Genomic DNA, 27,192 nt, shown 5'->3' with positions numbered 1-27,192 from the left:
AAATACCCTGGGCACAGTAGATAAGCCAAAGGGCAGTGCAGAGAACTGATAGTGCATGTAGCCTGCTTCATGCACTATCTTCTGCAAGATTCCCTGACTGGGATGTGCAGGTATGCTTCCTTTAAATCTAGTGTTGCTAACCAGGCATCGTTGCCTAGCATAGGAAGCAACTGGTGAAGAGTCAGCATCTTGAATTTTGGAATCACCAAAAAGGTGTTTAAGGTAGACAGGTCCAGGATAGGACGCCATGAATGGTAATTTCTGGGTACCAGGAAAAGTCTGGAGTAGAAACCTTGTCCCTTTTCTTCTTCTGGTACCAACTGAATAACCCCCATGCTTAAGAAAGAATATACTTGCTTTTGGGCCTCTGCCCACTGACTTGGGGGTAGATCTGGTCACCCGCTTGGTGTTGGTAACACGTGGAAGTGAAATCTGTATCCCTGGGACACTATTTAAAACCCATTTGTCCTGGGTAATGAGTTCCCAGTTCTTTGCATGAAGTGCAATCTTTCCCCCCAAAGGGGCAGCCATTGAGAAGTGCTTGGCAGTTTTAAAAAGAAGTCATTGAGACAGTTTACCATAAGGGGGAGTTTTATTACTTCCAGATTTGGAAGTGGAGGGTCCCCACTGCTTAGTCCTGTGCGTACCCTTGGACTGAAGCCTGGGAGCTCTGCTGGCTCTGGGTTTGGACTGAAGGTCTGGAAGAGGCAAGAAAGGACCAATTCTTGGAAGGCCAATGCCTACTAAACCTTGGAAGCTGTACTTGTAAAAAAAATCTTTAACAGTTTGCATAGATTTAGTTTTTTCTTCCATTTTTGTTTTAAGAACTTCTGCCTTGTTGCCAAACAGACGGTCCTGGTTTAAGGGAGCATCCAGTAATTTTGCTTTAACATGATCTGGCAAGGATTGTCCCTTAAGCCAAGCATGCCTTCTAAGTACAGACCCAGTTACAGCAGCCCTGCAAGATGCCTCTAGTGAATGAAAACCACATTGCAAAGTATGTTTTCCAACTTGTTCAGCTGAATGCAGTAAATCCTTATTTTCAACACAATCAGGAATCAACATCATTTTCTGTTTAAGCAATCCAATAATATGCTGCTGATACCTTAACATATGAAACTGGCAGTTTAAGGCCCTAATGGCCAAAGTTGCAGAAAGTACAGTTTTGTACCTACCATAAATGTAGATGTCCGAACTGGATAGCATCTGCAGTCATAACCCGACCGAAGGGCTGCCTGACGACAGGACAACCCATTTGTTATGACTGCAGATGCATCCATGAAGGACATGTGTATACCTTCTTACACCATCTATCCACCGCCCTGGAGTCTCTATCAGAGGAGGTAGGATTTTTGGCAGTAGTAGCTTTAATGCCCTTGGGTCTCTGTGAAATGGTCTCAGGATTGGCAGTAGCATTTTTAAAAAGGAACTTGTGAGAGTCAAGGACCCTTTAATATTTATCAGGTTTTCTGAGAGCAGGAGGTAGAGAGTCAGGGGCCAAGCTAGATTCCAAAAAGGCATCATCAATGTCTAGTACAGGAGGTATGGCTAAAGGCCTGTGCTGGGGCAGGAGTAAGAAATCCCTAAGCCTCTTTTTAGAATCAGAGAAATCCTGACTTTCCCAACAAAAATGCTCCCTGAGGGTATGCAAGGTTTCATCAAAAGAGAAATCCTCTGGGGTGATGCAGAGGGAATAGAGTCCTCAGCATCAGAATCCTCATAGGTAGATAAAGGCAAATCCTGGTCAGAGGAAATAGAAAATTCAGAATCCTGATTAGAAGTATCATAAGTAAACTCAGTCCTAGGTCTCTTAGAGGGGGAAGGTTGGCTTCCCCTGACTAAAGTAATAAGGTCTTCAGCCATTCTTATTTGTTTTTTAGGCATAGAGGCCTGGCCATGCAGTCTGGGCGTCAGTTTTCTAGACATGGCTCGAGATTTAGACCTTGAACAAGATGGCGTCAGTTTAATACGCAAATCAGTAGGCCTGAATACACACTCAGAAGCCGGTGCCTGCACAGCGGCTCCGGACGCATCCAAAGTAGAGACATCCGCAGGTTCCACAGTGAAGCATCTCGCGGCATACCGGACTCTGAATGAGTATCAGTAGAGGCCTGCAAATCTGAAGTAGCGGGTATCAGAGGCTGCAAAAGCACCTCACTGAGTATTGGTGAACTGGCGGCTGGCTTAGAAGCGTCGTCAGCAACTTTGGACCTCGGCGGTCTGTCTCTAGCTTTGCGTTTTTTTTGGAATGTCGGTAGTCGGATGGTTTACCAGAGACATATCTGGATAATTGAACCAAGCACCAAAATATTTAGAAGCATAAATATACAGACGGATAGTTCGTGGTTTATATAAGGCACAAAACTGACAGCGAGGTACATCATGGTCAGGGCCTAGGCAAGGGATACAGTACGATTGAAAATCTTTGTGAGGTATTTGCTTTCCACAAGTAATGCAATTATTTACTTTTACCGATATCGGTTTAGAGCAAAAAAAAAGTTTACCCAACGGGGTACTTGGCTTTTAGTTGAAGACTTCGGTTCTGAAACTCGAAAATGAAAATTTCAGGAGTCGGCCGACCGGCACTTGAGAACTGCTTCTGCTTTGGGCACTGCACAGCAAGAAAGACTGATGTAATGGCGTTGGCTGCATGTTTTATACACCTGTCACGGATGAAGAGACCGCAACCGACGCAGGACCCAAGACTTTGTTAATCTGGCCAGCTGAAGGCTACTGCAAGCAGATAACCCAAATGTGATGACTGCAACAGTGAAACACAAAGAACATCAATATAGTACTAAAGAAGTCAACTGATAACAAAAAACGTTGCTTGTGTTCACGAAGAAAAAGCAGTTCCCTCTCTCACTAGTACAATTTATTATTTTTGAACCACAGGTTAATTATTTAAAAAGATAATGTAGAACATGGGAAGATCACATTCACCTTCATGGTTACAGTCAACCTCATTAGAAAAAAATGCCTTATTTATTATTATTATAATAAATAAAATAAATACATAATGGTACTTACTCAAATGCCAAAACCACAAAATACAGGTTATCAAACCAAGGATAAAATCAAACCAAAGATAAAAGTGTAAAAAGAGAAAGATGAAAAGCCTAAAGTGAGAGATTATAGCTCCGGCTGTAGTTTGGTACAGAACTATTTCCTCTTTACATCTTTTATCACATGCAACAATATATTTCTGGTGCTGTACAAAAATATTAAAAGCAGGTTTAAAATTCAAATTGGAAAAAAAATTATATCAGGTAATCTTAAAAGGTGTAAACAGATCCCACAGCCTCATTTTATTATTTGCCCACGAAAGTTTTTGATTAGGACAAATACTGCACTTACTGTTGTCTGTTCTGAGCATTTCTGTGCATATGTGAAGAATGAGGTAAGTAATAAATACAGTTGCTGCAAGATAAACTATTCTTCACCTATCACTCCATCACCAAAACCTAAAATCAGACTATTCAGTTAGGAAGGAAGGAAGCAAGTATTTAGGAAACTAGTTATTACATTATGTGTTTAGCAATATAAAATCAAACCAATATAAAAATAAATACCTGTTCATCGCACCCTTCTACTTTAACTGGTGTAAACTGGTCCAGGTTATACTGTGCAAATGCACTAAAGGGAGAAAATAGTAGAGTATTACTGTAAATAACCAAAGCAGTAAGTATAAAATGGTAGAGTATTACTGTAAATAACCAAAGCAGTAAGTATAAAATGGTAGAGTATTACTGTAAATAACCAAAGCAGTAAGTATTTGCGGACATTTCATGGTAAACCTAGTAAACGACAATGCAAGTGTAAACTACCAACCATTAAGCATTTCATTAAGTATTTTCACTTACATAAAACCTTTATGTAAGCAGGTGGAGATGCTAAGCCTAACATGTCTACTCTACAAAACTACACAAAGTTTGTGCAGTATAATTCCAATGCATTAAATTACGAAAGAGGTTTGCCAATACTTCCTGGAAAAAAAAAAAGTCAACACAAGCAGCAAGTTTATTTCCAGTGCACTACACTATTCCAATTCCCAAACCCAAACATACACAGAGCTCTCGTTTCTTTAACATCTCCAACTTCAATGTGGACTCTTCCTCTCTACCAGCTTATCCTTCCCAGAAACTTACCTGCATTATAATATTTTTTCTTTCTTTTAAGGAATTCACACATGATTACATTCTTCTCAGCAAAGCAAATAACAAAATTCCCTTCCCTGTGCATACCATCAAATACTCTCCCCTGGACCATTTCCTTCCCAACAATGCCTTTTTTGCAAAGATTACATAACTTTTGTGATTTTTCTATTAAGTAATTGGGCAATAAGCAGTGTAATAAACTTGAATATCCAGAAATGGACAAACTACTCGAGGAATATCACTCAACGATATGTAGAGAAACAGGTCAATCCCTCTGATTTTTTTTCTTAAATGGTTTCCAAATGCATCACCCACCCTTCTTGTGCATTTAGTCTGGTCTTTTTGTTATGTTGTCTGGTATTACTATTGCCATTTAAAGTGTTTAGGCAATAATCACTGTAGTAAAACTGGACTTCAAAAACTGGACAGACTACTCAAATAGAATCGCACCCAGTGATACTTGCATATTAACCATCCTTGTCTTTTCTTTTTATTTCCTTGACAGCAGTCAAACAACATATACACCATCTTATTTGTCTTAAAAGTTTCAATGGCTGGTCACACAGCAATTAACGTAACAATTCTCATAACTCTGAACTTTAAAAGTGTGAACTTGGAATCACCTGCACAACATCAGTCAACATTTTTAAGGCAGGAGGGGAGCCATGCAGGAGGATCACCTAATGTCTTAACACAAGTTAGAGCCTTTGATGTTTTACAGCAGGTGAAGGCACTAGGTAACCTTTCTTTTGTGTATATCAAACTATATTTTGAGCTTGTGCGTATGGGAGCAACATTTGCAGGGTTCCAAAATTTTGAAGATAAAAAAGTGTGCAGAATATGGAGACTAAAGTGGACAGAGTGCTCACCATGACTTCTAGTTTTACAGCTAAGCTGGTGGTCAGTTTAAAGTTTGGAACAAACAGGAACTGATGTACAGGAACGGAAATATGATGTAGCATTAGTAAGATGCACCCAATGTAAATCATACTGGGGGGCTACTGTTACTCATGAAAAAGGTAGTGATGAGCTCCAGGGAAGGATGGGATACCAAAAAAAAAAATCCAGATCTCTTTGAATCTATCAAGATTCAACCCTGTACCCTGATAATGGGCGACTAAGTACCCAACTATATACTTGAAAAACTCTCATGCTAGAACACAAATGCCTAGAGATTCCTCAACTTTATAAATGCAAATGCCTTGGAACAGCTAGTCGATACCCCAAGAGGTGATATCTTGGACTTGGTGTTAACAAACATGAATAACCACTGTAGGTACCCTACAGTATCATCTTCCCTGGTAAGATAAGACCATAATGCGGTCACTTTCGAAGTCACCATCTCCCCTGCCCCCCCCCCCCAGCTAGGATCAAACAAAAAAAAAAACTACTCCAAAGCTGATTACCATTGTCCAAATCTATACAGACGTACTATATGAGCATTTATATAGATGCATGGAATCAGGAATACCAGACAGGACAAAATCATCCCCTGCAAGGAAGAGAAAACCTGTCTGGTGGACATCTGCAATAAACTATATAACAAAAGGAAAACAATGCTGTCCAGGACCAAGAAAGAGCAGTTGCCCAACTGGAAGCAATCTCTCCTTATCCTGAACAAGCAAATAAGAGCACTAGTGAAATCCTCTAAAGCCAGCTTACGAGTCCAAATTGACCACATCTACTAGAGACAATCATAAAGCCTTCACATATGTTCGCAATCTCAAAGGAAGCACCCAGATCTGTTCAGAACTGGTGGTCAAGGACACCACATACACAAATGTTGTAAATACAGCCAATCTGCTGGCTGACAGATTCAGCAAAAACTTCACCCCTCTGCCCCCCCCCCCCATCAGTAAATCAAGACATTCCCCAGTACCTGCCCCCCACCAGTTATATCTAGGGAACAGGACATCACTGCCCTCTCAAAGGCAAAAAATACCCAGGCTGCATCCTACATGAACTCTGGCATAAACTTGCAACATCATTACGCACCCTATTTAACCAAAGCCCAAGTACCAGCTTTGTCCCAGCCAAGTGGAGAACAGCCACTGTCATCCCTTTACACAAAGGTGCAGCATCCACCAACCTGGGAAATTATAGACCCATCAAGCTACCTAGCCTGATCTGCAAGCCCACAGAATGGATTATCATAGACCTCATTAACATGGACATTGGCACCTCCAAACACTCAACCCCACACAGTCTGGCTTTGTCAAGGGGAGGTCATGTCTGTTAAATCTGGTTGACTTCTTTCGAAACAGTCACCAAAGCCATGGACGAGGGGAAGACTGTGCACACCACCTACCTTGACCTGGCTAAAGCCTTCAACACTATTCCCCACCCGGGCATAATAGATAAACTCAACTAGGCATTAATCCAGATATTACCAGATGGGTAGCAAACTGGCCCACTGATAGAACCCACCTAAATCAAAATAGGGGTAGCCACCTCAAGCAATAGACCTATAATAAGCGGCATACCCCAGAGATTGGTCCTGGGGCCTCTGTTCGGTATATACTGAGGTGCAGGTCAAAACCAGTGGGCTATGGCCAAGTTTGCAGAGGACTGCAAACTGGGCGCGGTCATCAATTTCACAAGTGATGTGTACGTCCCTCCAAGAGGGTCACACCCAAACAAATGACTGGTGCCAGAAACACGGCCTCAAGCTGAATTCCAAAAAATGCATCATCTCCTTTGGGGAGAGTGATGCCCCCACATATCACATTAATAACATCTTGAGTATGCAATCAGGAGTGAGTGATTTGGGCACCCAGGTTGATAGCAACCCAACTTTTGACCACCATGTTGCTTCTGTTGTATGGAAAGCTTTCTACATAGTCCACCTCATAAGTAAGGGCATCTCATCCAGGGACAGAGGTCATAACATCCCTGTATTCATCCCTTACAAGGTCAATTATTGAGCACAACACCCCCGTTTGGCATGTACCTCACAAAGCACAAGCAGCAGCTGCAAAAACCACAGAGGTTCCCCACCAGGAGAATCCAGGGCTCAAACATCTACCTTACACAGAAAGGCTAAAAGCCCTGTCCTCTACTCAGTTTCATACAGACTCCTCAGAGGCAACCTCTGTCTGGCATACAAAGCAATCTCAGACCCCGCCTTGATGGGACTGCTGCATATCTGCAAGTCAAACTCCACTCGAGTAACATGTACGCATGACCTCAACCTGGTCTGTGATATCAATAGAACTTGTTGGTGGGACAGATTTGTGCCCCATATACTCCCCCATCTGTGGAATAGACCCCCTCTCCACATCAAGCAGAGTAACTCATTAGCGCAACCTGGACAAGTGGATGGGAAACAGAAAATACACCCCCGGGATTCAAGTTGTGTCCCTGCTGGACAGGGGCTTTGGGTGCAGACTTGTCTAAACATGGGCTAAACTCTTGGCTAGGCTTACAAGGGCCTCAGGGCCAACAGTGTAGTAACGTCCTATGATCCTGGGAAAGATACCGTCACGAAAATGAAAGAAAAACATGAGAGAATTTCAAGATTGTGGGACTGCAAGAAGGGAAAAAAGGGAGCCATGCAGCTGTCTTTGTGGAAAGAATGCCTGCAAAGCTGTCGGAGAGGCCTTGAGATTTGCATCCTACTAGTGATTGCCATTACAAAATTCAACAGACTTAACAGGCAGAGAAGGTCATACCACCTCATAATGAGTACAGGGCGAAACAATGGCTCAATCACGCAACAATGCACAGGATGCTTCACAGTGCTAGAAATAGTGCCCAGGTTGTAGAGTATTTCTTCATTCCTTTATAAAACGGGAAGAAATTTACCAAGTTGTTGGGGTAATTTAAATAGGCAAGGATGCAAACTTAAGAACAGTAGAAAACCCCATACATCCGCACTATTCAGGATGAACTCTCTGTAGGATGTGGGGGATTGAAAATAATGGACTCCCCTTGGAAGTTGCCAGAATGGAAGGAAGAAACAAAACCAATGATGTGCAAAATCTGCTGTGCATGCAAGGCAAGCATCAGGAGCAAAACAGAACACAGAATGGAAAGGAAAGATGGTGGAAATTGCCACTCAAAAAGACAGAGGCACAAAACTAGTTTAAGAGTTACACAGAAATAACCCTTCCAAAGCAGGTCACGGGGGACAACAAAAGGTCTGTTGAGATGGAGGAGGGTTAAGCTGGTCACCTGACAATGCATGAAGATGAACACAATCCCGAAGGAAACGAAAAGTGTTGCCAAGGGATGTTGTCCAGCAGTAATAGCTCAGACCACCACTGAAAGACACCCAGAGCAAGACAGAGTTGGGAAGGAAGATGGTGAGGTGGGAAGAGGATGGCTGCCATGTACCTCAGAATGTTATGCACAATCTCTGTTGTACCACTCAGAACAAAAGCTAATGAAGTCAACTGCATGCCCACAATTTTTCGCAAGATGCAAAAAGATTCTGCATGCATTGGAATAAAAGAAAAGTGAAAAAATACAAAAGTTGCATGTTGGACACCAGAGACATGACTTTCAGAAGTTGGTGTGGCACAAGAGGCTGAATAGTTTAGTCAGAGAATGGACATGGTCAGAGAACACTGTGATGGTACACAGCAAGGAGACCATCATCTTGATATGGGAAAAGCTTTGTCCTCTCTAGCCCCTGGTGTGCTGTTACTATTGCCATGCACTTGATAAAACAACCCTTCGGGGCTGTGGCAAGACTGAATGGTAGGCAGCTGCGCTGGCAGTGACTGGGTCCTACCAAAAAGCAGAGGAACCTCCTACACTACTGGGCAATCTTGATAAGGAGGTAGGTGCCTTAGAGGTCCAAAGAACACATTCAGCCTCCTTTTCATAGGCTTGGGAGGACAATATGCATAAAGATCATTTAAAAAGAAAATTAGCCCCCCCCTTCCACATCTCCACAGGACCCTAGCCTGATAATTCCATTACTTATACTCAATAGGGCCATTCATTCTCGGGGGGGGGGGGGTAAACATCCCAAAGCTAGGCATGAGACATACAGCTCGCATATTCCTCCTTAAAAAGCCCAACTGACTCATTCATTCTCCAGACGTGACAGCATGCTGATACAGACTGAACCAGCTAATGGATCCTGCAGAGCAGTTTATCCATGGAGTGGCCTCTCCCATGGTAGCTCTCTCCAGCCTCACAATCCTGCTTAGCCTCAGGGAGGTGTGCTTGCCTCCACTGAAACTACTGCCTGAAATGCACTACCCATAGTGCTGCGTGGCAGGCTTACACTCTGCAGATCTAACATCCATTGTTATTTCCTACACATCATTTAAGTGACAAGTACAACAAAAAAGTCTCCTTCCTTCCCCCAGGATGGGCAAACTGGTTTCCAGCTTCCATGCCACTAGTGAACACAAGTTGCGTGTCACAGACAGAGCTTCATTCCTCAGCACCACAGGGGTGGGCTTTTTTTCTACACAATCATTTAAGCTGCTGAGGTCCAGAAATGGCCTGAGGACTGACTTCAGGTCCCGCCTGTATTCTCTGACAGGGTGAGACAGTGGGCAGAGGTCTGGGTGGTGGAGGAGGGACATGAAAACAATTCTGTTACTGCTGCAAATTGAGTCACTGAATCACATGTCCAAGAAGATCTTGAATCACTGCTATTGAGAGAGAGAACCTTCCCCAGACTGCCTCTGTAGAGGTTTACCTGGGGAATACCTTCAGGGTTGTTGCCGACTCACAAACTGCCCTTAGCCTCCTAAATGGTGCGGTCTCTGTTGCTCCAGTGGGCATGGTTGTTACTGTTGCTGAAAGGGTCCATATTATGGCCCCTTCCTGTTCTCCTTGATATTGCCATGTTCATCCTCAGAACCACATTTACACTGGCTGCACTGAATTTCTTTAAGTGCCCTCAGGGGAGCCAGGAGCCATGACCCCAGCCATCAGGAATTTGTCCTGTTCATCAAAATTTGCCTGCATACTTCCTCACCAAAAAGGAAAGATCCTGGAAAGGGGAGTTTAGTAATATTGCCTTTGTATTCTCTAGTAAAAATCCGCTAGTCTGAGCCAGGCAGATAAGTAAGCTGCAATGGCTGTAACTGTAGCTCAACTGTGTTATAAATATGAAACATGGTTCATCGAGGTACAGAACATGTTTTTTGTTTGGTTTTTTTTTCGTGGCTGATCTGACAACTCCTTGGTCTCATGCGCTACTTATTCTGCTGAATTTCTCTGAAAATATATTATATGTAGTCCAAAATGTTAACAGCCTTCACAGGATATATACAGGATGCAAATCCTTGCCATTACCACAGACTTCTTTGTCAGTGCATAGACAGTGGGGCTCCAAGGCACAGCATTTCTCTTTACAACTGCTGCAGAAACATGGTTAGGTTTGGGCATTGTTGATTAGACCAACCAAATCCATGGGAGGGTGGAAAATTTTGCCTAAGCAATGGGGCTACTGTACCTGCGCATGCTTCCTGATGCCTTCTCTTGGCACGACAAACACTGACCTCAAAATGCCATCCTTTGCATTAAGCAGAGAAACCCTTCAAGTCTTCTGTCACTTGTGGTAACTGCTGGAAGGTTGCCCCTCCTAATTTTCAAGGTAAATGGTACAGGATTCCTGTGTAGAACAAGTACCTATTTTTTGAAGAGAGAGTTATGCAATTTCTTTGGCAACTGTTTCAATTAACATCCAGAGAGTTGCTGGAGACCTTGACAAGTGGCTCTTGGAAATGTCTGCCCCAAAGAGCTTGTTCAGTCAACATGGAGCTACAGGGTTGCTCTGACATCAAAACTGGCAAGGCCGGGTGTCCAGAAGATATAGAAGAATGCAGAAGTGCCATATGGACAATCTTCCCACTTGCCAGCACTGAGGAGGACACAACTTGGAATGGATCATTTGAGCCAGGACAAGGGGAATTCAGCTGCAAAGGGGCAAAGTTGAAGATGGAAGAAAGGAATAGTCTACTGCCAGGCATAGGCCTAGGGAGTACAACCCAAAATCTGATTTAGCTTTTTATACAGGCAGCAATATGAAATACCTGGGGTATGCAGACACCACTACATTTCATTTGGCCAGGCAAAGGGTGTTGCTAGGTGTTGCATTCCTGCCAGGCCTTGGATATGGTATTTTAATCTATGCAATAAACCAAAGTTCTTGCTGTACAACTGGAAGATAAATGTACTTCAGAAAGAAATCCAAAGTCAAGAAAACTTATTTATTCACAAAGCAAAGCTTTCGGGTCTAAGCCCTTCTTCATAGGTTCATAGGTTCATACTAGGCTATCTGCCCTAGGGCATTTATAAGCCTAGCCAGAGTGTGTGTGGCTTTCACCACCCCTTAGGATGAGAATACTATACCCATTAGTTTGCTGTGACTCTGTCCAGCAGTGACACAGAGGTGATTCCCGGGGTAAACCTACGATCTCCCATCCACTCGTCAAGATTTCACTTGAACAGAGTCAGTGAGGGGCTCTGCCTCACATGGACTGGGATTCTGTTCCATAGTGTAGGGAGTCTCTGGGTGATGAATCTGTCCCTCCAGCACGTCCTATTTATATCCGTGTTGAGGTTTAAGTCTCTTGCTCTCGTGGCTCTGGTGGATTTGGATTTTTTGAGGTGGAGCATGTCCATTAATTCCGGGTTGGACATGTGCTTGTATGTCAGGCACAGATCACCTCTGAGCAGACGGTATGCGACTGAATAGAGCTGGAGTTTCTTCAGTCGGGCATCGTATGACCTATGTTTGAGCCCCTTTATCCTTTTGGTGAGGAACTTTTGGGGTCTTTTCAACTGCTGCAGGTGTTGGGTAAGGTACATTCCGAATGGGGCGTTGTACTCAATCATTGGTTTGATAAGTGAAGAGTACAGGGGTACAATGACCTCTCCTGATCTGGATGTGAATCCCTTCATGATCAGGTGGGCAATGTAGAAGGTCTTCCTAACCACTTTGGCAATGTGAGCGTCAAAAGAGAGGTTACTGTCAACTTGGGTCCCCAGATCCCTGATAACTTCTTCCGTGTTTAATGGATTACCACCTATGTGGTAATTAGGGGTTACCTTGTTTTTCCCAAAGGGTATGACTATACATTTTTTGGCATTTAGCTTAAGGCCATGGCTCTGGCACCAGTTATCCATTTCTATGAGACCTCTCTGGAGGATGTCTGTGTCTGATGAGTGTCAATTATGGTGCCCAGTTTGCAGTCATCTGCAAATTTTGTCAGCCACAATCCCTCTATGTTTGCCTGCACTTCAGAAAAATAAATGCCGAACAAGAGGGGGCCCAGGACTGAGCCCTGTGGGACACCGCTCGTGACCGGCTTAGAGTCTGACATGGCACCAGCAACTCTAACCCTGTGTGTTCTGTCCTTGAGCCAGTTTGCAACCAATCTTGTGACATATGAGTTTACATCTAAGCTGGTGAGCTTTTCTATGATGCCCGAGTGGGGTATTGTGTCGAACGCTTTTGCTAGGTCAAGGTAGGCTGTGTGAACTGCCTTACCCTCATCAATGGCCTTAGTGACTGTTTCGAAAAAGTCGACCAAGTTCAAAAGGCAGGATCTGCCCTTGACCAAGCCAAATTGGGTAGGATCCAGTGTCTGTAGGTCCCCAATGTCTTTATTTATGAGTTCCATTATGATCCTCTCCATAGCTTTGCAGACGAGGCTCGTCAAGCTTATGGGGCGGTAATTTCCAGGGTCCGTAGAAGCACCGCCTTTGTGGAGTGGGACCACAGTTGCCGTACGCCATTCTTTGGGTATGTATCCTGTAGTAAGGCTAAGATTAAACAGCAGCCTTATGTGTGGGTTTAGTTCCTCATTGAGTTCGTGTAGCACACAGCCGGGGACACCGTCCGGTCCCATTGATGCTGTGTTTTTTCCTTTAGAGAGAGCAGCTCTCACCTGGGCATCTGAGATGTTTGGGAGGCTAGACTCTGGTGGGATAGATATTTCTCCTTTGGGAAGAAATTTGCACTGAACCTGTCTGCCAGTATGTTGGCAATGTCTGTGGGTTCAGTGATTTTTTTATCATTATGGACTAATTCTGAGCATCTGGGAGTTTCCACCCAGGTTTCTAACATAGCTAAAGAAGGCCTTATGATTGTCTTTTGTGTCATTAGCGATTTTTCTCTCAAAGTTGGCCTTGGATGATTTTATGAGTGATCGTAGTTTTTTGCTAATATTGATCAGAGATGCCTTCCCTTTTAGGGATTTTGCTCTGTCATGTAGTAGCTTTCTCCTCTTGTTGTAGAGTTTGTTTATGGCTGGGGTCCACCAGACCGGGCGCCTGCCTTTGGTGGAAAGGGTCTTGATTTTATTAGGGATTGCTTGATCCATACATTCCTGGAGGTGCTCGTAGAAGGCATTTGTAAGGGTTTCAGCAGCGTGGGTTGTGGTTTCCCACTGGCTAGGGGGCCTTGAAGGATACCACTCCAGTCTTAAGAAGTGTGAAGTTTGCTTTTGAGAAGTTCTTCACTGTGGTCTTTTTTGCTGGGGGGTGGGGGCGGGATGTGGATCTCCAATGAGATTAATTTATGGTCTGATCTCACCAATGAGCGATATACTTCCGGTGTGGAGCATTTTGTCCCCATGTTTTGATCAGGTCTAGTATATTTTCTCCTCCTGTGGGAATGGTGACTAGTTGTTCCATAGCATTTGAGTTTATGAACTCCAGGAACCTTTGGGCTAGGGTGTTGGGGCTTGAGTAATGTTCCCAGTCTATGTTTGGGTAGTTGAAGTCACCCAATATGATGGTGTTTGGAGAGACATTCATACTCTCCAGTGTCTTCAGGAAGGCTGTGTGGGTTTCCTGAGTTTGAGAAGTTGGTCTGTAGCATGCTACAAACTGTAGGGCAGTTTTACCTATGGTTAATTGCACCTGGATGGTCTCCGATGCTTCGTGCATTGCCACTAACCTGGAGGTGTGGGTATCCTTTATGAATATGGATACTCCCCCCTCCTTTTGCGGTTCGGTCCGGATTTTGGGGCCGGAACGCATGATATGAGGTATAACCTGATAGTGCTGGGGTGCTCTCAGGAGCCTTGAACCAGGTTTCAGTCACAGCACAGACATAGATGTTCTCCATACTGAGGAGGGCTTCGAGGGCATGCATCTTGAGGTTTAGACTTCTGGCATTGAACAGTATTACCCTTAGTTTTTCTCCATTTTTGTTTTCTAGGGCGGTAGGTTTATCATTTGAGCCTTTCCTAAAAAAGGCACTATGGGGGTGGCAAGAGCCTTTGCCAATATCCGGAAGCCCAAGGGTGACAGGTGCAAGCCATCCCTTGCAAAGCAGCGTGGCTTGTCAAGCATGTCGGCAGACAGACATTGGATCCCCTTAGAATGACACCAGTAATTAAGCCAATTATTAAAGCTGATCATTTTGTCTCTGTATTGTGGCATCATTCTTGGTGAGGGTAGGATACTGCTCAGGGTCAGGGCTCTGAATTGTTAATGACTGGTCCCCAGCCGAAAGCGGAGAAACCTCCTGGAGCATCTGTGTATCTTTATGTGATAGTACACGTCCTGAAGGTCTATCGAGCACATCCAGTTGTCCTTGCCCAAAAAGGGCAGAATGGACTGAAGCGTGACCATCCGGAATCTTGCCTTTCTGACAAATCTGTTTAGATTGCTCAGGTCTAAAATCGGTCTCCAATCTCCCGTCCATTTGGGGACCAAAAAGAATCTTGAGTAGATGCCGGATCCTACCTGGTCTGCTGGAACTAATTGGACGGCTCTTTTTTCTAGGAGCTTTGAGTCCTCCTGTTTTGCCAAATCCCTTTGACCGGGTGAGATGTCTGGAAGGGATTGGTGAGGTACGGGATACCTTTCGAAAGGGATTTTGTAACCCTCGGATATGATCGACTGTACCCATTTGTCTTGTGAGAGGGAACGCCAGGCTAATGGGTACAGCGATATCCTTCCCCTGACTGCCTCCAAGGGTGGGCAGTCGGGCAACACCTCAGGGATGATGAAAGGGTTCGTCAGGAAGAGGCTCCCTGCTACCCTGATTCTAGGGACCCCCCCTGCCTCTAGGGCGGCGTCTGTTATTGTTACCCCCTCTGTGGGTAAACTGACCACGTGTGTCCGGCGTAACTCCTTGGGCTTTACGGAACCACATTTTTCCTCCTTTCTGACCTTTGGGATAGGGTCTTGAAGGAGTGGAAAAATGGACACCCTCTGACAGAAAGGGTTTTGCCGTCTTGTTCACACCTGGTCAAGGTCTCCTTCACCTGCGGTCCGAACAAAGCCGAACCGTCAAAGGGGGTATTGGTGAAGGACGCCTTGAAGGGGTCCGCAAAATTACAAAGCCGCATCCAGGCCTGACGCCTAAGTGCCACTCCTGTGCCTGCGGCTCTACTCGCTCCATCGGCCGCATAGGATATGAGCCGCATGGAGGAGTTGGTTAAAGAATTTAGGATTGCTAGCTGTGAGGCAATCTTGTCTTGAGCCCCAGCAGCTGAAGGATCCGGAACCACCTCACCTAGTTCTTTGAGAATGTCTCTCTGAAGTCTGGTGAAATGACAAAGGTAGTTCAGCGAACGCATAGCAAAGGTCGCTGAAGAAAACATCCGCTTGCCATACCTATCCATGGTCCTAGAGTCTTTGTTAGGAGGATGGACAGGCACGGAAGGATCCGCAAATTCCTTCTTGGTGGCCGCCGCCACCACCATAGCATCCACAGAGATGCCCTTAGAAAGAAACTGCTTGTCTGAAGGGGCCGTAATAAATTTGGATGGCCTCCTGGGGACAGGTTCCACAGAATCCGGGGCTGCCCATGCCTTCCGAGCCACTACCTGCATGAGTGGGTCGAAAGGCGGAGACACCCAGGAGGTGGAGGGTCGGGATCCAAACGCCTCCAGGTATACCGACTCATCCTCGGAGGGGTCAATGGAAGGCCAGTTCCCCCTCTGTTTGAGGAGTTCCAGGATGTCTGAAAAGGAGACATCCTCAGAGGGGGACCGGGGGGAACCCTCCGACTCATCTAAGTCGGTATCTGATGTTGTAGACTCAGGGGAGTCTGTGTGTTTCCTCTTACACGTCCTCTTGCACGGGGGTTCTCCTGCGGGATCAGGAGAAACCTCGAAAGAGGAAGTTATTCCCAATGGGGAAACCTGGGGCGATGGATCCCTGGGCCTGGGAGCAAGAGACTGGCAAGAGACATCAACAGGCACCAAAGAGGGAGGAGCTAAAGGAATGGACCGTTGACCTGGCTCAGGTGCCAGGACACTCCTCATCACCTCAAAGGCTCCTCAACCAGGGAGACCAGAATACTCCCGCTCCGAAGAGACAGGAATTCCCGGCTCCACTGAAACAGAAGGCTCTGAGGCCGATGTCTGTGCCGAGCTCACCAAAGCCGAAGCTCCGAGAGGGAGAGCGGGGTCGGACAAGGGTCCGATGCCACTAGCCCCGTCGGAGCCGACAAGGGAAACTCGACGACCGGATCCCTCCAAGGAAGGTCTCATGGAGGAGATCGGAGCCGAAGACTACGGAGCCGAAAGGGGATGTATCGGCCACGGCGCCGACACGGTCACTATCCCGATAAGCTCCGGCTCCGAACTCTGGAGGAGAGTTGGAGGAGGAAGTTCAAGGGGAAGAGCAATAGCCGAAGTCTGTTGAGACGGGCTATGGAGCATTTGGGCTAGTGCCTCTGACTTAAACAGCCTGCTTACCACCCTCTCTAAATCGTGGTCTGACAGCCTGGAAGATCTCGAAGATCGGCTCCGATGACTCCGTTCCGATAAAAGAGGAGACCTCGGAGCAGAGCGAATCGACTCCAGAGAAGGGGACCGAGATCTCTTCTTGGACGGAGCCATTGGAGCCGACGACCTCTCGGTTCCAGATGGAGCCGAAGACTTTTCGGCTCCGATGCTGGATAACACCTCGGCACCAGCCGGTGCCGACAAGGAAACTGGAGACTGTGTGTCGGAGCCGGAAAGAACCGACACTACCATCTCAGTGGTAGAAAGATAGTCTCCAGCCGGAGCCGATCTCGACTCCGAAGGAGTCGGTGCCACCGGGGAAGGCTTAACAACCATAGCCTGAACCTTAGGTGGCTTGGAAGGCTTACCCGATCCAGTCTTTGTAGGTGAACCTTCTCTGGCTTTAATAAGCCACGGAGGATCAACTTGTTCCTCCTCTCCTGCAGGACTCTCTGGCTAAAAGAATGGCATATAGCACAGGAGTCCCGCAGGTGTAAAGGCCCCAGGCAGTAAACACAAGAAGTGTGACCGTCTGTCAGAGACATCTTCTGACAGCACGAGTCACACTTCTTGAAGCCTGAGACCTTTCCTTCTTTAGACATAGTCTAAGAAAAAAACAAAACACACACTCAACAAAAGTCACACAATTAACCCCAAAACACACTCAAACTGACAGGGATTAATGAACTAGGAGGCTTAGGCCTAACAGAAAGGAAAAATAAACTTTTACCCAAAAAGAGGAATATAGGGTGGGAACTATTGTATAGCTATACACACTAATATATAAACTAACCAAAATAAGAAAAAGGGAGAATTACCCTTGAATAACCTGTTGAATTAGAAAACTCACCTGAGCTGGCAAAAAAGAGACCTCTTCGCGAAGCGGCAAACGAGATCTGAGGTAGTCTCGCCTTGCATCATGGGATATAGGGTTGCCTCGAGCTAAGCTGTGGAAGTGGCTATAGCTCTGGTGGAATGTGGCCTGATATTGGCTGGCACACCTTTTCCATGGAAAGAATAGCAAAATCTGATGCAATGTCCAATCCATTTTGAAATTGTTTGCTTGGAGATTGCTTTTCCTTGTACTCCAGCAGCATAGGCTACCAACAGCTGGTCAGATCTTCTGATGGCCTTAGTTCTGTCCAAGTAGTAGCGTAATTGCCTGTGTATGTCCAAAGTATGCAGTAGTTTTTCCCCCTTATTTTGAGGATTGGGGAAGAATGCAGGTAGATGAATAGCTTGATTTAGAGACACCCTGGAAATTACTTTTGGCATGAATGTAGGATTGGTTCTTAGAGAGACTCTGTCTTGATGAAAAATGAGGAAGGGGGGCACTGCCATGAGTGACTGTATCTCCGAAACTATTCTTGCAGAGGTGACTGCCAATAAGAAGGCAGTCTTCCATGACAGAAATTGCATTTCTGAGGTTGCTGCTGGCTCAAATGGAGGAAAAGTTAGTTTTTCCAACACGTAGTTGAGGTCCCACGCAGGTACTGGCTGTTTTCCGGGAGGTTTGATATTCTTTATCCCTCTTAGAAACTGTCTTAGCAGAGGATGCGAAAACACTGGAGGGTCACAGTTGTATTTTGCTGAGATTGCTGAGGCATGAATCTTTATTGAGGAGTACGAGAGTCCAGTATGAAATAGTTCTGCCAAGTATTCTAATATTTGAGGTACACTCAGTAATGCTGTGTCCTGACCCCTGTTGGCATTCCAGATACTGAATCTCTTCCACTTGGCTGAATAGGTTTTTCTGGTGGAAGGTCTGCGTGCTTCCAGCAAGATCTCTTGAACAGATTTGGAAAGAGAGTTTGGTGTTGAAGTCATGGTAGCCTCCAGGCTGTCAGATGCAATGTTTTCAGGTCTTGATGTACAGTCCTGTAATTGTGTTGAGTTAGGAGCAGGGGCCATAGCGTCAGAGGCCATGACTTGGTCCGAGTTATGGTCAATAGCAATGGGTACCAGTGTTGCCTCGGCCAGTCTGGAGCTATCAAGATGCCTGTTGGCTGTTCTGCTTTGATCTTCAGTATCACTTTGGTCAGCAGAGGCAGGGGAGGGAATGCATACATTTTTAGAGAATTCCAGCTGAAGGAGAGAGCATCCGTTTTCCAAGCTAGAGGGTGGTGAGTCCTTGTGCAGAACTTTTCCAGGTGATGATTTAAGTGGGAAGCAAAAAGATCTACGTCCGGTCTTCCCCATGTCCTTGCCAGTTGAGAGAAAATGTGAGGGTGCAGCATCCATTCGTGTGGATCCATGAAATTTATGCTCAGATTGTCCGCCAGTACATTGTCCTTGCCTGGTACAAACTGGGATTGTAAATGTTTCCTCAGGCTCAGGGATTTTTCCCAGAGAAGCATTGTTAGTCTGCAGAGGGGGTAAGAATGAGTGCCTCCCTGCTTGTTTATGTACCACATGACAGTAGTGTTGTCTGTCCTTATTAGCAAATGTCCCTGTTTTAGTGTTTTTTCGAAAGTCTCGATGGCATGCATCACTGCCAACATCTCCTTTTGCTTTATGTGCAGATGTCTTTCCTTTGGCGTCCAAAGACCTTGAATGCATCTGCCCTCCATGTGCGCCCCCCATCCATGGTCTGAGGCGTCGGTTGTTATCATTTGGTCTGCTTGAGGTCTGTTGAAAGGGATGCCTTCGTTTAATCGACTGGCTTGAGCCCACCACAGGAATTCCTTTTGCAGACATGGAATAAGTGGGATTATGTCCTCTAGGTTGTTGTTGTGTTGAGACCATAAGTTTTTTAGATACCATTGCAGCTTTCTCATATGAAGTCTTGCCAAAGGTATCAGAAGGATGCAAGATGCCATGAAACCCAGGGCCTGCAGGATTTTCCTTGCAGTCAGCCGAGAAAGCTTTGCTAGGCCTTTGAAGTACTCTGGTAAATGCTGCTGTTTCTCCTCCGTGAGGTAGGCCATTTGTTTTTCCGTGTCCAGTTTGGCTCCTAGGAACATAATTTGTTGGGATGGCAGTAAGTTTGACTTCTGAATGTTGACTGTGTATCCCAAAGCCTGCAGTAGATGCATGACATAGTCCAAATTCCCTTTTAAGGTTTGTTTGTTGTCTGCTTGTATGAGACAGTCGTCCAAGTAGGAGTATATTTGAATCCCCTGCAGTCTGCAGTGTGCCACTACTGATGCCAGGCATTTCGTGAACACTCTGGGCGCAGTAGATAAGTCAAACGGCAATGCTGATAATTGATAATGCTCTGTCCCTGCAAGAAATCTGAGGTATCTTCTGCAGCTGTGTCTGATTGGGACATGCAGGTATGCTTCCTTGAGGTCCAGAGTGACCAGCCAAGACCCCTTGCCCAACATGGGAAGAAGTTGCTGTAACGTCAGCATTTTGAACTTTGGCACAATGAGGAAAGTGTTTAGAGTTGACAAGTCCAGTATGGGTCTCCATTTGTTTTCTTTTCTTGGAACAAGGAACAGTCTTGAATAAATTCCCTGGCCTTGTTCCTGAGGAGGAACCCTTTCTATTGCTTTTATACTTAATAGCTTGGAAACTTGAGTGAGTGCCTCTGCCCTTTGATGATGTGGCAGGTTTGGCATGCCTTGTTTTATTGGTAATGTGTGGAAGTGGAATCTGTAACCTTTGTCTATCAAATCCAGAATCCAATTGTCCTTGGTTAAGATATGCCAGTTTTGTGAGAATAAGGCTAATTTTCCGCCCAAAGGTGCTTCTCTTTGAACCTTTGTAGGCGGTACGAAAGTCAAGTCATTGTGACTGTCCTTGTGGTGCAGCTGAATTGTCTGCGCCACTTCTTTGATTTGGAGGTTGCCATTGGCGCCCCCTGTAAGATCCTCGGTATTGCCCTCTACCTCGGGCACGTGTGCTTTTTCCCCTTTGAAACTTGTCAGAGCTGGGGAAGGACCATTTCTTGGAAGGCCAGTTTCTGCTGAATCTGGGTGGCTGAACCTGTAGGAAATCCTTGACTGTCTGTACTGACTTTGCTTTTTCCTCTATGGATTTCAATACATCTTGTGCAGTAGCACCAAAAAGCTTTTGTTTTTCCAAAGGTGCATCCAGTAGCTTTACTTTAACATGGTTAGGCAAAGACTGATCCTTCAACCAAGCATGTCTACGTATTACAGCCCCAGTCATAGCTGCCCTACATGAAGCTTCCAGTGCATCATAACCACACTGCAGAAAATGGTTATTAACCTGCTGAGTGTTATGGATATGATCCTGCAGTGCCTTTTTATCAATAGGCTCAGGAGAGGCTAACTTTTTCTATAAATCATCCAGGAGAAAATCTTGGTACTGAAACATGTGAAAAAGGCAGTTAAGAGACCTCATGGCTAGGGTATTAGAGGTATATACTTCTTTACCCCATCTCTCCAGGGACCTTGCTTCTCTGTCAGCTGGCAGTGGATTTTTGGCAGAGGAGGAAGTCACTCCCTTGGGGCCCTGTGAAATTGTTTCTAGGTCCACAGAGTGAGCCTTAAAAAGGTGCTTGTGAGTTTCAGGGACCCTGTAATATCTGTCCGGCTTGACAGGAGCAGGAGGAAGATAATCAGGGTTGGCACTGGAGTCAAAGAAAACATCATCCAAAACATCCATAACTGGAGGGATAGCCAAGGGTCTGTGCTGGGGAAGCTTGAGGAAAGTACAAAGCCTTTCCTGGAGTCAGAGAATTTCTGACCCTGCCATTGAAAATGTTCCCTCATGGAATGCAGGACTTCACCAAAAGAGAAATCCTCTGGAGGGGAGGCAGAGGGAATTGATTCCTCAGCATCAGAGTCCTCGTAGGCCTGGAAGGGTTCTTCTTTGGTATCAGAATGCTCAGAATCCCCAGAGGCTTCATCCGAGGAGAGGTCGTCCGCCTGCTCAGTTCTAGGCCTTTTTTCTGCAGGTGGCTGAGAACCCCTATCCGGATGAGGCTGAGACCCCCTGATAAGGGAAATAAGATCTGCAGCCAGAAACATGATCTGCTTATCAGATGAAGGGGCCTGGGCAGGTTTAGGATGGGCCTTGGCCTGACTGGGGGCCTTAGTACGTGCAAAGGCCTTGATGGACATGGAAACAGGAGGCCTAGCAGCCCCACGTGCAGGCGTTACCTTGTCCACAGGAATGGTGTCGGGTAGATCCAGAACTTCGGTTTCCGGAGAAAAACCCACAACCGGCACCAGAGAGAAACCCACAACCGGCACCGGAGAGATCTCAGAGACCGAAGGTCGTGTTAACGCTGAGTCGTCGGCCTGGAGCGGTTGATTTACCACTTCCGAGGGGACCGGAGCGCTAGCAGAGGATTTAGGAGTAGCATCGGTAGTGGGCGGCCGAGGATGTCGGTCCCGGTCCTTCGTTTTAGCAGATTGGGATGTCGGTTGATCCGACGGCATGATATCATAAAGGATTCACCGAAAAAGTCCTCTGCGAATTCTGCCCGGCGCCTGAGAGTGCGCTTATTAAAGCAAGCACAGGCAGCACAGGCCGAGACGTCGTGGTCTGGGCCCAGGCAAGGGAGGCAGAGAGAATGGAAGTCCTTATGAGGTATTTGTTTACCACAAGACAAACAATTATTAACTTTCTCAATTTGTTCTGACATCGGCTGAGGCAAGAATAAATGTTCCCCAACGGGGTACTTAGCTTTTAGATGACTTCGGTACTGAAAACACAGGAGCTGACCGACCGGCACTTGCGAACTGCTTCTGCTTCGGGCACCGCGCGGCAAGAAAGACTGAAGAAGATGGCGTCGGCCGATGCCTTTATACTCCAGCCGTTGTGACGTCGGAGAGGAGGCGACACCAGCCGACGCCGGACCCACACTTTGGAATTCAGCCGACCGAGGGCTGCCTGAGGCAGGATAACCCATATGTTATGACTGCAGTTGCATTCTTGAAGGACATCAGGAAGGTTCCACAAGGGTAAAGACCTTCTGCATCGCCATTTTCAATTAATTGTTACAGGCGTTACCTGATGGTGAGCTGAGCCTGCAGAGGCACAAATGAGCTCCATACAACTACTTTTATTAGAGAAACCACATCCTGACCTGTCAAAGACTGATACTTTAGGATTTCCCTGTAAATGGTGGTGCACCAGTGGCGTGTGCACTGTCAGCTTCTGTCTCTTGATTGCTTTCTTGGTAGTAAAGCATTTTGTAATATGAGAAGGTTCTGGCCCAACACTGGATTTGCTGGAGGCTTGGAAAAATGTTCTGGAGGAGACAGCCTTCTGAATTAAATGTGTACTCAATCTTCTACAAAACATGTAATGGCTACTCTCTTGAATCCTTTCGCAAAATAAGACACCCAAGGATGTCAAGTTGTCCAGTCAGGAGACATCAAGAGGCCATCCCTAGGGCCTGTGTGTCCACCATAAACGCACTCCATGAACAGTGGCTTCAATATTGTGAAGCCAGTATGGTGACAAACTGTGCAGCATGTACTCCAATGATGAAAGCACAGAAAACCTATACAAAATGGTGAAACAAAAAAAAGACAAGGAAGGAAGAAAGGGTTTCTTGGAAGACAGTGGTGCCAAAGAATAAAGTATAACTATGTATATAAAAAAAAAAAAAAAAAAACAGGAAAAAAAAAACAACTCTGGATGAAAAAAAAAAGTGATTCTATCATGTCCTACCTGCACATACAGCAAAAAGCACTGGAGAGACAAGAGTACAGAATTACTGCAGGAGCAACATGGACAAGTAAGAAGTGTTAAACGGTCCTAATGCCTGCAACATACAGCCATACAAGTTACTGAAGATGGGTCACTTCTTACCAAATCAGTGAATGTTCTCTTAAAATGAAACTTGTGTCTTTTGCACAGCAATAACTATATAGTTACTAGCTATATATGAAACTTGTAATACAGTATACAGCGCACTACTGCTACATTAGCCAGATAAAGATTATATACTGCAGTGTTGCGTGTTAGCCAGACTTAATTACACAGGTACCTGGGCACTGATGTTCATTAGTTGATTTGTGTACATTCTGGGTTCTAGCACAACCAAGGGCAGCTGTAGTGAGTTATGCTCAAGTCAGTTGTAGATGCAAAGCTTTGCAAATTACTTGTCCATACTCATTCTCAGTTATGTGGCAAAACATTTGTATCGGACTATTCTTAAACAAAACAGTAAATTATAACCGGACACAAAATCCTTACACTGAATAAATGAAACCTAAATGCTACACTTAAACACTTTATAAGAAATACACAGGCAAAATAGATAGAGAAGGTGAAATTCCTTTAGTATTTACATGTCTGCTCTAAGCACATTTGGGGGTGACCACCCCCAGCCTTGGAAATACCTGCATCTTGCAGTCAAAGATATCAAAAAGGCAGAAACAGCAACAAATTCCACAAAAAAGCAGAAAAACAATCTCAAATGGGACACTTATCTATACTCTAGAGGTCAAATGGATAAAAGTAATGAACTGACCTCTAATCAATCATGTGGCAAAGTTAAGTTCCTCTTCACTTTACATCGTCCATCCTACTTGTATCATTGGTATGATAGAGGGCACCTTGTCTTGGCATGAGAAGCTTTACAGGCTGACCCAAACAGACAGACATCTGCCTAAAGCATTATTCCTATATCATAAATAATACGGCAGCTGTGATCCTTGCAATGAATATCTACTACTACTTTGGATAATTTTCCAATGACAGATGAAAAGGAAAAAAAATAAGAAATGTATTAATTTTGAAATGGCACTACTGAAAGTGGTTACAATGAAAGGGTGGCGTAAGGAAAAATTAAGCTCTATTTTGCTTTTCAAGGAAGAAATAAGTTATGTTTGCAGCTCGATGTTCAAAGCCAACAAAAGGATAGTACCTGATCAGCTAAGAAACACCAGACAGGAAACATGAGAATATCAGGCAATGCTACACAAGAGATAATATACTGGTCAGAAATGTCAACTCAAAAAGAACAAGTAGTGAAGTTCACCCACATAAATGCATATCAGTGCAATACAACAATACAATGGAGGAAATGTTAGCATACTCATTAATTTCCAGAGTCAAGTGGGCACATTCTCTGCAGTTCAATAAAACCACCTTGCAAGTATGGACTGATTATTTCAGGAAACTGGGAATAACAATCAGACAAATACGTGCAAGTGTAATTACTGCAGTAACATCTAGATTCCAGATGTGCAATTACTGCAGTAACATCTATACGCTCCAGCTAGAGGATACCAAATGCTGTAACATCTGAAAATGGTATGCAATACAGAAGTCAGGAATTCTGAAGATTTGTGCCCAGGCAGGAATATACACTGTCCACCTCATCTTTTACTGCAATGGACAAAAACAAGAATAAAAAGCATCAAAACTGTGAAAAGTCTTTTATGAGGATTGCAGTCTTCCAGTTTGGAATACAAGCATATATATGCAAAACAAAACAAAAAAACAGTATGCAAGAACTGTGTTGATCAAAAAGTTGCAGCGACTCAAATGAAATCTTTAAGGTATGCAGTACTGCATCATGACCTGTCCGAAAAGGCAGATTTGAAGCCTGTTGTAAACTGTTTTGTTAAAGTCTCATTAAATTCTTGATGTGCAGAATACCACTGGAAAGACATTTACAACTATTCACAAGACGAAAATATCAAACAAAATGTTTTAAAATTATGGTCAAAAGTATTACTTTGACATAAAATGCCAACGTGCTTAGCACAGCATTAACACTGATTTTAAACATGCAGAATAAGAGTTACAAAATACGAGGCACATCTTTAAATGCCAAGGAGCTAGTTAAAGAGAGCTGCACATCACAGCGACTCCTTTTTCTTCTCTAGGAAGTTTAGTTTGAATACAGAACTCGTACATGCTGGACCCCATTCAAAAGGTCTTTCTGCTGTTGACTTACCCTGACTTCACCCCCTACAAATCAAGGCTACCTCACAAAAGCTATCCCGAGTGCTTGCACATACTGAACTGTAACTTTTAGAAGGTACTCTTAAAAACGGTTAAAATAACTGAAATCATTTATTTGTTGCTTATTCAACACACAAATTAAAAGCACTTGTATTAACCTCCCCAACCCGATTCGAAAAAGCTATGTAACAATTTTGAACAGCAGAAAGCAAAAGGTTTTTAAAACTGAAATGAAAACCCAACCACACCAGAGAAAGCAAACAATTTTAAACAGTATAGGCTAGGCAAAAAAAGAAGTTATGTACTCACCATAACGTTCCATCTGAATAGGTACTTAATTTGTCTGCAACCTGTGGGCATCAGATTCGACCTCGGATCCGAGCCGGCAGCTTTCTAAGCTCCAAGATCCGAGCTCCTAGCTCCTCCCCCTACCCATAATCCTCTGCTACCAACCATATTACCTCAGATCGTTTTTTTTTGCCTCACCAACCTGATAACACAAAAATCAACTCTAAAGGTGATCAGAAAATCCCGAAAGATTCGGGGGATGGCAGGGGGGGTTGGGTGCAGACAAATGAAGTACCTACTCAGATGGAACGTTATGGTGAGTACATAACTTCTTTATCTGAAGTAGCTACTTCATTTGCTCCCTGTGGGACAGAGTCCCCAGCTACCTTATAAGAACCTGGGTGGTCCTTATGGAAGGATATTCCAAAGCACCGCAGAGCCAAAAGAAGCCCTACTCCTCGAAATCACATCTAGTTTGTAATGAGAAATGAACGTATGAGAAGAGGACCAAGTAGCTGCTGAACATATGTCGTCCACTGGAACCCTAGACCAAAAAGCTGTTGAGGTGGCTACAGATCTTGTAGAATGGGCACTGATACCAACCGGGGCTTGCTTGCCAGAAGATATGTACCCCTGAATAATACACTGACAGATCCAATTTGCTACAGTCACTTTGGAAATGGCTTTGCCCATGGCTGATTTTGCATAAGAGACAAACAACTGGTCCAACTTGCGAAACTCTCTAGTCCTGTGCAAGTAGAAACGCAGCTGTCTGTGCACATCCAAATTTGTGCAACGTGTATTCTCCTTTGTTCTGACATTTTGGAAAAAACACTGGTAGATTTATCGATTGGTTTATATTTGCTTCTGAAGCAACCTTAGGCAAGAAAGACGGGTTAGTCCTGAGGGACACCATCTTTGTGAAAGATAAGGTAAGGAGGTTTCATACACAAAGCTTGCAGTTCTGAAACCCTTTTGGCCGAAGTAATAGCCACTAAGAAGGCCGTTTTCCATGACAAGAACTTCAACGGAACCGCGGGTTCGAAAGGTGGACTCGTCAAGGCTTGCAAGACTAGAGTGAGATCCCATGGGGGAACCACAGACTTTACAGGTGGGTTTAAAAGAAAGATGCCTTGTAAGAAGGTTTTGCACAACTTTGTAGATGCTAAGGAACCTATGCAGTCATCCATATGAAAATGGGAGATGGCCACCAATTGCACCTTAACCGTAGAAGCACTTGCTCC

General features: G+C 44.8%; 1 protein-coding gene across 1 annotated transcript in view; it reads right to left on the bottom strand.

The window, feature by feature from the left end:
• CAPZA2 (capping actin protein of muscle Z-line subunit alpha 2) overlaps window positions 1–27,192 on the bottom strand; it is a 382,121-nt gene that overhangs the window by 221,239 nt on the left and 133,690 nt on the right. The window contains exon 4 of the mRNA XM_044088708.1: window positions 3,573–3,636. Within this exon, the coding sequence (XP_043944643.1) occupies window positions 3,573–3,636 (64 nt within the window). The remainder of the gene's footprint in view (window positions 1–3,572; window positions 3,637–27,192) is intronic.

This window comes from Protopterus annectens, chromosome 11.part0 (genome assembly GCF_019279795.1).
Source record: "Protopterus annectens isolate FY-2018-M chromosome 11.part0, PAN1.0, whole genome shotgun sequence".
Lineage (NCBI taxonomy): Eukaryota > Metazoa > Chordata > Ceratodontiformes > Protopteridae > Protopterus > Protopterus annectens.
Note: the sequence above shows the minus strand (reverse complement) of the source record. Positions and strands in the feature narration are given on the sequence as shown.